The 10169-nt window shown below is 39.4% G+C and overlaps 1 protein-coding gene across 1 annotated transcript in view; it reads left to right on the forward strand.

The window, feature by feature from the left end:
• The window catches only part of STX7 (syntaxin 7), a 45083-nt gene extending 35380 nt beyond the window's left edge, over positions 1–9703 (forward strand). Inside the window, exons 6-10 of the mRNA XM_046005855.1 lie at positions 730–782; positions 1277–1373; positions 2602–2674; positions 5531–5613; positions 8354–9703. Coding sequence (XP_045861811.1) covers positions 730–782; positions 1277–1373; positions 2602–2674; positions 5531–5613; positions 8354–8446 — 399 coding nt within the window. The 3' untranslated portion in view covers positions 8447–9703. The remainder of the gene's footprint in view (positions 1–729; positions 783–1276; positions 1374–2601; positions 2675–5530; positions 5614–8353) is intronic.
• The last annotated feature ends 466 nt before the right edge of the window (positions 9704–10169 follow it).

Raw genomic sequence — 10169 nt, forward strand, 5'->3', positions numbered from 1 at the left:
TGAAAGACTACATTTAGCATTTTTCTAAGTTGTGAGAATGTGTGACTGTCTTGGAAATCAGTATTTGAATATTTACTTTCAGGTTTTTCGGCTCAGTTTTAAGAAGGATGATAGTTATGTATTGCTGTGGAACCAAAGATTGCAGATTATTATATAATAATGTGGAAGCATTTTGTCAGAGAAGACTGGGGTCAGACCCAGAGTGATATTTCCACACGGATTTGTATTGGAGGCTGTCATTTTCTGTAGGGGCTTACGCAGGGAACAGTTTACTCCTGGGTTATATGAAGATGATGGAAATGAACAGAGTCTATATTGTGTGAATACTGAAAATGAAATAACCCTGGGGAAAATAAACCAAAGGATAACTTAGAGTGGAATGTTGAGTTAATCTAATTTTAAATTCCCTTTGAAACTATTGCAGGTTGTTTCCTTGTTCCTTAATGCAGAGGCTCCAGGACTATAATAGTACATTTTAATCAAATAATATTTATTATTTGGCCCTTGAGAATATTTAATGAATTCCTTCCTTGTCAGCTTAGGATACAATTTTATTATTATTTGAAGCACTTGACCTAGAAAATGAGAACAAAAACATTTTTCTTTCTCTACACACACACGCACATGCATACATAAATCAGTTTAGATTTTTACAGAGAAAATGTGAGTGTTGGTGTTTTGGGGTTTTTTTTGCTCCTTCTCAATCCATTCTATTACTAAATTTTCCAGGGTGGTTTTCCTGAGGACAGCTCCAAGGAAAGGAATCTTGTATCCTGGGAAAGGTAAGAAATACAAAACATCAGAGCAAAAGATAATTTTTCAAATGTAGTTTATACATTGTGGTGCCTGGAATAAAATGAAAGCTTTCAGCTTTATATCATGACTATCCTGGTTGTTTTTGAATAGAAAGCTATACATTTTAATTTTTTTCAAAATAATTATTTATAAAGTCTATAAATACATAAAATATTCCAATATAGCAGTAATACTTTATAAATAATTAATTACCTAAGTAAATATGACTGACCTAATTATTATTTGATGGAGATTATTTCCTCCTGTGACGCTTCATTCAACCAAAAAGGAACACCCAGTTGCCAAATATAGCTTCCCATAATTAAATAATAACTCTAAAAAAAAAAAAAATCAATGAAATGAAACATGAATACTTTGAGGAAAAGATATTCTATTTCAGGTTTCTTAAATAAGGAAAGAAGTCCCATTTGTTTAATACCGTTCTTTGTTTTTTCCCCCCATGTTCTGTTCTGTCTGTTAGCCAAGCTCAACCTCAGGTGCAGGTGCAGGATGAAGAAATCACAGAGGACGACCTCCGCCTTATTCAGGAGAGAGAATCTTCTATTAGGCAACTTGAAGTAAGCTTGACGTGGCAGTTGGATGGCTGCTCTGTTCCCTGCATGTCTGTCCTCAAGATGCTTAGATAGTTGTGGGGGAGGGGCCCGAGAAAGAAAACTAAATATATCCATGTGGTGGCATTTCGTATAAATGAGAATAATTTCCTTTTTAAAAATAAATCATGTTAGAATTTGTGCTAAGATGAGAGAACATACCTCCCTCATCTCCGGCTTTTGTTTTTTATCCTGTCAGATCATCTCAGGTCCTTAGCATGGAGAAAATCTCAGTCCAGACATGTCTGCTCAGGAAGTCTGGACGGCTTCCAGAGCACACAATACAACTCAGAGCCTGCATGAATAACTTGACAGGGACTTTACAGGTCTTTTATTTCTCCGTAGTAGGTTGATTGTGTCAAAGAGAGTTGAAGGGTTAATAAGCATTAGTTCTTGTAGAACCTACCTATTCTCTAGAAGGCTGGTTAATAAGAGCTTACTGTTCCTACAGTTTGTTGAGGGTTTTCAAGCCCCATGTGATAAATTCTTTGCATTATCTCATTTCATTCTCATAAAAACCATGAAGTAGTTCACTGTGTTGTCATCATCACCATTTTATAGATGGGGAGACTAAGACACAGGATGAATATGTAAGTCGTCCCCCCAATAGAATATTTAAACTTTGCTCTTTAATTAGGCAAAATAATACTTATCATATATTAAAGAAAAGATAAGTTAAAAGTTGTTCATTGCTATTCCACTGCATAATCAAATTTATTAGTTTATGTGAGACATTAAATTTATACCTAATGTTTTATACTTTTATAATGTCAAATTGATATGTAAGTTTTTACTAGAAATGAATCATAACAATGATATTTTATACTCTTACGAGGAAATACTATCGCTTAGTGATAACAAAACTATCAGATTACATAAACAAAAACTCAGTGACCCAGGGCCATTCTCTGTTACAGATTCCTGGTCTCCGTGTATTTTTAATGTTATAAACTTACTTTTAAGAAATTGGTTCCAGTTATTCAAGGTCATCTTACTTAAGATTGCTTCTAATCACATCGTTTCCTGATAGTTCCAAAATTTACATGTTAAGCCTAGATGCATTCTCACTTGTGTCTAAGTGGTGGTTTGGGGTTTTTTGGCGGGGGGGGAGGTTGTTTTTAATTTTCCCCTTTTGTGGATTGGAGGCTGACTTTCTGGATTGTAGATTGTAGTAACATATGCCTTTTTCTCTCAGGCTGATATTATGGATATTAATGAAATATTTAAAGATTTGGGAATGATGATCCACGAACAAGGAGATGTGATAGGTAAGTCCCGCTGGGGTGGGAACAGGCTTCATGCAGTTTACCTGCTGTAACGTCTCAAGCAAGAGTGACCCCTGTTTCTCCAGGACCCCCTGGAATTAAAAGCACAGGCTCTACCAACAAAGCATCACCCTTGGCATTATCTGAAACAGATCTTATCTTTGACTCCCACTGATTAAATCAAGCAGCTTCATTTATTTGTGAAACCCCAGATCTCACCGAGCCTGCTGCTGCCAGGACTGTGGAGGCGGCGTGCAGTCTCACTGCCGCCTGTTTGCTGAACCACTGGTTTCTGTCTCAGCCCCTGCCGATTCTCGTCACACCAGGCACTTCTTGGGAATCCTGTGCTCTTTATAATTGTACATGCAACCTTGTCTTTTAGATTAGAGGGGATAAGTAGCCGTTTGCCTGATCATTTATTCCGGTGTCTTTTCAGTAGAGTAATATAGTGAGTGGTATTACTTAGATGCGAAGCTTTCTTTTACAAATTCTTTAAAAAAAAAAAATCAGTGACTAAGACTCCCTGTAAGTTTTAAATGGAGTAGCTCTTCAGTTTAGGTGTAACTGTCAGCACTGATGAGTGTCCTGATCATTTTTATCATTTAGAAATACGAAGATATCAGTGGACATATCCAAAGATAGATTTCAGATATTTTCTGCATTTGAAAATATTCATTGAAATATTTGGATCTATATTTTGCCATAGCTATTACTTGTCCATTCTTACCCTTCTCTGTAGCCATAGTAGATCATGGGGTAAAATTTCAAAACCAATCCATACGTTCATCCAGTACGTGTTATTGAGTGCCTGCTGTACCCGGGCACAAATCTAGGTATTGGGGATTGAGCTGAAATTAAACAAGAGGTAAAAGACCCTGCCGTCATGAACCTTATAATCTAATTGGAGGAGAGAGAGAATTTTCACAAAAGGAAAGAAAAGTAAGTAAATGCTAGGAAAATAAGGCAGGTAGTGGGATGGGGAATGTTACTGCTTTACTAGGGTGGTCAAGTAAGACCTTACTGACAGGTAACATTTTCTTGAAGACTTCTTGGAATTAAGGGAGCAAATGAAAGAAAATTTTCCAGGTAAAGTAAACGGCAAGTGCAAACGCCTTCAGGCGGAAGCACGTCTGATATTTTTGATGAGTGAAATGGGCAAGAGGGAGATGGAGATGATGTTGTAAAGTTGGGCATCATGCAGGGCTCTGAGCCCCTGTGAGGACTTGCATTCCTATTACCAGATGGAAAGCCACAAGAGGATTTGAGCAGAGGAGTGTTATCATCCAACTTGAGTTTTAATAGACTCACTTTGGCTGTTATTTTGAGAGCAGATCGTAAAGAGACAAAGCCAGAAGCAGAGAGACCTCTTCCAAGGTGATGGCCGGAGTCAGGGCGGGCAGCGTGTTGCCTCAGATCAGGATGGAAGCAGTGAAGCAGTGAGAAGCGATGGAATTCTGGACAGCTATAAAATGTAGAACCAAAAAGATTGGGTGACTGGATGTGGGTGTGAGAGAGAATTCATTCAAGGACAGCTCGTAACGTTGGGGACAAACCCAGGGAAATGATGATGTTGCCATTTTCTGAGATGGGGCAATCAGGAACTGGAGGGGTCTGGAAGGATGGAGAGCAATGACTTGGGGATATGTTAAGTGTGAGGTGCCATTTGAAATGAAGGAGGCTTGCTTGGCAGTCACAAATTCAAAGTGAAAGAAATCAGTGTCGGTTGTTTTTGTTTTTGTTTTTTTTTTGTACCCATGCTCAGCTGTGAGGAGGGTGTGGGTTGGGGTGTTGTCACATAAGTCTGACCAAAGTAGGTGACAAGGGAGCCGATGGTAAGTGCAAGAAAGCATGGCTCCGTGGTGTCCCAGGAGATCTAAGCTGGGTCAGGAGGAAGGTGAGGGCATGAAATGTAGTGAGGGGCAGTGAAACTAGGGTCAGCAAAGTTAGGGTGTTGGAAAGAGCATGCTAGACAGCAGATGATGCTCAGAGAGTGAGGTTTGAAATTGAGTTTACAGAGAAGTTGCAGTTTTCAGTAATGATGAAGCTTGGGACGTGATCATGGAGGTGGGTGGCTGGCATGGGGAAACAGGTGAAGTCATTGAAAAAGTGTGGTCAAGGCACAGAGAAAACAGGGTGTTAGCAGGTCAGCAGCTGGCTTGAGAAACTGCCAGTGTGTATAATAGAAGCATTGAAGGGGCCATCAGTGAATCCAGAGCTAAAATATTCAAAGAATAAAGGAAAGGCCATGCGTTCTACAGATGTCTGCTACAGGGGTTTGGAGGCATTTGCAAGCATGAGCTTTAAGCTGAGTGTTGGTGGGGAGAAGGGAGAGGCTGTGGTCTCAGGCTGCAGGGTGCCACTGGTTCTCCCTCTCGGCCAAAGCAGCGAGGGAAGGGCAACTGTTGCCACTTAAGAAGGCTGCCTGAGCCCTCAGGGAGGGCTTGGTTTCAGCCCGCAAGTAGGTTGATGATGACCATGAGCAAATGATGGTTTTCAAGACGGCGTTTACTCTCAGGAGCAGTTGTTAGATGCCTGGTGCTGCCTTAACCATGAGCACACAGACTGCATAGTACTTTTCGGGGATTACCAGGTAGAACTGGAATTATGTCATAATAAGAGTCATCCAGTTTCTTTCCAAATATGTGTGTATTGTTTGGATCGTTGGAATGGCGTAGGGAAGACTCAGAGCCAGTTTAAAAAGAAATTCAGCTTTGCCCGTATACTGCCAGTGTTAACATTTGAATAGTGAACATGTTTGGTCTTATGTTGCATGAAGTCTTGTGACTTAGGCAGCTCTCTTGCTGGGGCATCAACACACATCTAACAGCTGTGCATGCGTGTGTGTGTTTCATTTTAAAGACAGCATAGAAGCCAATGTGGAGAATGCGGATGTGCACGTTCAGCAGGCAAACCAGCAGCTGTCAAGGGCAGCAGAATATCAGGTAATATTAACCGCAATGAGTTATCTTGTAATTTAGGATTTCCAACGTGTGTGTGTGTGTGTGTGAGAGAGAGAGAGAGAGAGAGATTGATCAGGTATAAAGTGGCGAGAGATGTTAAAATTTAAAATCCCATGGAAGACAGGTCAGAAATCTGCCAGTCCATTTAAAACTGGGTTTAGCCTGTTTCCTGTTTGTTCTCAGGATCAGACCAGAATTGTGGCCCCAGGGATAGGAAGTTCAATGTCTAAACACCTGAGAGGAGGGGTGGACAGACACCTCCAGGCATTTCTGACAGTTGGCGGTCTCTGATGCTATTGTGACCTTCAACCCAGAAACATCTTTGATAACTTTCTTCCTCTGTTTCTCTGTTTGCTTCCACCTTTTCTTTCTTTTTTGTCCATGGCACTCTTCAGTAGGAAGGCAAAGATCTGTGCTCTAGAGAGTTCTCATCAGGTCCTATGGAACTTATATTCCCTTCAAGTGCCCTTGATCACTGGGTATCATAGGCATTCAGCGGACCCTTCACCAAGAATGAATTGATTTCTTCAGTGGATCAGGTTAATGTAGGGAGTCCATATACATGACAGATAGAAAGCATATCAGAGTACTACACAGATGTTAGGACCGTGAACTATGTATATAGCATATGATATGTATGTAGACAGTAAGAATGAGGCCAGGCTCTTTGGGAACCCCTAAATACCACCACAGTATTTGCTTTACCTCTTAACACTCCACTTTTTATAGTTGTTCATAATTATTTCTCGGACTGTGTTGCCTTCTTCTAAAAACCTAAGATATTATCACGATCTTAGATTTTTTCAATTTTTTTTCACTTTTCTCATTAACCTCAGAAGTCCCCTTTCATTTCAGTGCCATTTTTCCCTAGGCAAATCACTACGTACTTAGTGATACATGGAGAAGAGTGAAGTTGTATAGACACTGCTGAGTTACAGCTAACTGTCCTCAATGAAGTAGTAATGCTAACTCACCTTGACCTTCTGTATGCACGTGATTCAGGTGTGCAGCTCAGAATGATGTCACAGACCATAGGGATCATTCATGAGTAATTGAACACACGCGCACACACACACGATAATCTATAAATCCCAGCAGTTACTCAAACGTAGTGTTTAGCAGGATTTATCAGTAACTAGGTTTCCATGAGTTTGTTTTGCTTTGGATTTTGGAGAGATGTAGATACATCTCCAAGTTTTACTTTTCCCTTTCCTTGGGGAAGGGCAAACCCTACAGCCACCTTGGGGGAAAGGAGCTCATCCCTCCAAGCCACACCTCCAGATCTGGAGCTGCCTAATACTGAATTCCATGGGCCCTGGAGGGATGAGGGAAGAGCCATGCAACATGAGTGCTGGAGAAAAAAGCGGCTTCCCTGTAGTTCTCCTTGGAAGCCTTGATAGTAAACTCATGCCTCTGCAAAATATGGTGCTACTAAATAGTTTGGGTGAGCCATGAGTGGAAGGGAAGCTGATCAGTACTCTCACCATTGCCATACCCTGGGACCTCACCATCCCACACAAGAGAGGGTGCCCTGGGTATGTGTCTACAGATCCCCTGGAGGGAGAAGCCTGCGATTGTTCTTACAGGTGTATTACACATGTGTCTGTGGGACTCAGGTGGCGTCTGGGGAAAATATGTAGGCAAGATGACACTAAAACTCTAGGAAAGTTGTACTTCACATAATAAGGAATATTCCATTGAAAAAAATTGCTGAGTATGTGGTGTACTGAAAGTCATCATAGTTTTCAGGAGAATTTCAGAGTCGGAAACCTATCTTTCCATAAATTTAATGGTACTACATGTTGACAAAGAAAATTTATAAACTTTTCAACCTTGTAAGAAAAAGAATTCTGGGGCGCCTGGGTGTCTCAGTTGGTTAAGCATCTGCCTCCAGATCAGATCATGTGGGACCCACCCCCTCCTAGGGCTTGCTGCTTAGTGGGGAGCCTGCTTCTCGGGCTCCCTTTGCCCCTACCCTGCTTCTGCTCTCTTTTGTTTCTTTTTCTCTCTGTTAAGTAAATAAATAAAATCTTTAAAAGAGAGAGAGCGAAAAAGGATTCCTGCATGTTGCTGTGAGATACACAAGCCCTTAAGGAAATATGGAAATCTGCTGGGCCAGAATGAAGAATGGAACAAAACTTTTAACCTCTGTATTTTAAATGACGTGTTACAATTTTTTTTTAGCTCTTTGTTTTTCATTTGTATGTTGAGATTTTAAATGCAGTTTCCACTTACATTTAAGAATGGGAATTTTGGAAACTAATAAATTTACTTCAGGAGAAATGCCCAAACATTTACACTTGCTGATATTTTCAGAGAACTCATTTTAAAGAGCTGCTCTTTGAAAAAAGTTAGCTTTTAAGCTGTTCTTAGTTTTTATACACAGGTCTACCTCAGTCGTTGCTTAAGTCAGTAATTTTCATTTCTCTGTCTCCTTTTGTAAGCCTGACCACACCCAGGAATATGGCCAACAAAAAGGGAATAATTGGCGCCTGAATTATATCATTAATTCAAGAAGCCTTTTTTTGAAAAAATAGTGCCACTTGTATTTGAAGAGATTTTTGAGAAGCAAAAAAAAAAAAAAAAAAAAAAAACACACACGGCCCAAAATTTGAGAGCAGTTAATTACTATTGATTTTACTCTAGAGATGAGCAAGTGATTTTCAGTTGCTGCAGACACTCCAGTATGCCTGTAAACATGGTTTTGTTCTTGCATCTGCAGCGCAAATCCAGAAAAACCCTGTGTATCATCATTTTCATCATCGTCATCGGAGTTGTAATTCTTGGTCTCATCATATGGAAAGTCAAAGGCTAAATTATAAAGGAGCGCGCTATTGCACTACATTCTCTAAATTATGTAGGAAGATTCCTGTAATCATGGGGCTTTTGTATTATTATTTTAAAGTTACTCCATAAAGGATGGCTCCCAGACTTCATTATTTTCATTTAGGGGGAAATTTTCCTTTGGATTCAATCTGGTATTTTCTAACACTGAAAGTTTTTCTCAATATGACTGCTGGCATTACTTCCACACTTTTCAATCTAGTAACTGTGAGGTTTTGTCCACGTAGATGCCTTTCACTTATAATTTATTTACCCTGTTGACTTAGCTCTTGGAATCAGTAAATGTAAAGGTGTGCATGTGTTTCATGGGCATCTGTCTCTCACAGAGTGATGTGTACCCAGATTTGGGTTCCTTCAATTAAAAATCTCAAATTTAATTTCGATTTGGGCCAGCAGAGGAAATATTCTCAATAATTAAAAAAAAAATGATCATACCTGTTTGTGGTGTTTAGTTTGTTTGTTTGTTGTTTGTTTTCCCTGGTTCATAGCAGCACAAATTACCTATTTAACTTTTTTTGTTGGTTTTCTCTTAAGATCCTTGTTTACTCTAAATGAAATCAGTGAATAATTTCCTAGAGTATCTCATACTCCCGATGTGTATATATTAAGCATTTGCTGTAGATTGCCTAGTAAAATACTAAGGATAGATTGTTTTTACATAGGCCCTGTGTAAGTCTGATGTTTGCTGGGGAATGTGTAGTCACTATAAATGTTTAATTTGAAGGAAGAGTATGAAAAATCCGTACCTATCGCATTAGGAATCTGAAGATCCCACCTTGTTATTCTGTTGTGTACTTCCACAGCTATTACTGTGGAAAATTAATTATGTTAAGTCCCTTAGAGTAATGGCTACCTGTGTATCCTTGGATCAGAATTACTCTGGGGAAGGAACTTTCCCAGAATTATTGTTTTTGAGCACTAACACTTAAAATTTAATGTTTACCTTGCATACCATTTTGTACCTTCCTTCATTAGAAAACAATTTGGATCTTTGCCAATTAACTCACTTGCTTTTTTAAACCAATGTTGTTTTAATGCACTAATCTGAATACAGTAAAGAGGATTATCTTAGTTTACAGTTTGTATTTTATAACATTCTTACATAGCAGTTTGATAGTGAAGTCAGTGTTTTACATGGCAAAACTATGAGACTTCAAATGGGAACAAATAAAATATTACATTAGTAAATTGTATCTTTGCAACCAAAATAAAGATGATTTTAAAAGTGTTTGGATATTTCTGTTTCATGAGGACCCTACTTCTGTGGGACCAACACTTGACACAATCACACAGCAGCCCTTCTGTCTTTCTGGAGTACTGGTTTATTCACTGTTTTATTTTGGCAATCTTAAAAGGTTCTGCTGCTAGCAGAAGCTGCCTTGTGTCAGCAAAATGCCATTTTTTTTATTTTCCACAAGAGACTGTAGAAAATTTTCTTGGGACTTAGTGATTGGAAACTTTGAGGCTTGATGTTTACCAAATTAGACTGCCTTAGTGAACAGGACGGGCCAGGCCGGAAGAGGAATTTGTACAAATGCTACCGGTGCTGAGGTCAGTGCAAGCCCGTCAGGCCTGATTGAACATGTTCTTTCTCTGTAAGAGCGCAGAGAAGCATGTGATAAACCGGTGTCTTATAGCTATAGAAAACTCCCAGTGGTGCCCACAAATCAGTTCAGGGTTTTTTTGCACAGTTG

The sequence above is a fragment of the Meles meles genome, chromosome 5 (assembly GCF_922984935.1).
Source record: "Meles meles chromosome 5, mMelMel3.1 paternal haplotype, whole genome shotgun sequence".
NCBI lineage: Eukaryota > Metazoa > Chordata > Mammalia > Carnivora > Mustelidae > Meles > Meles meles.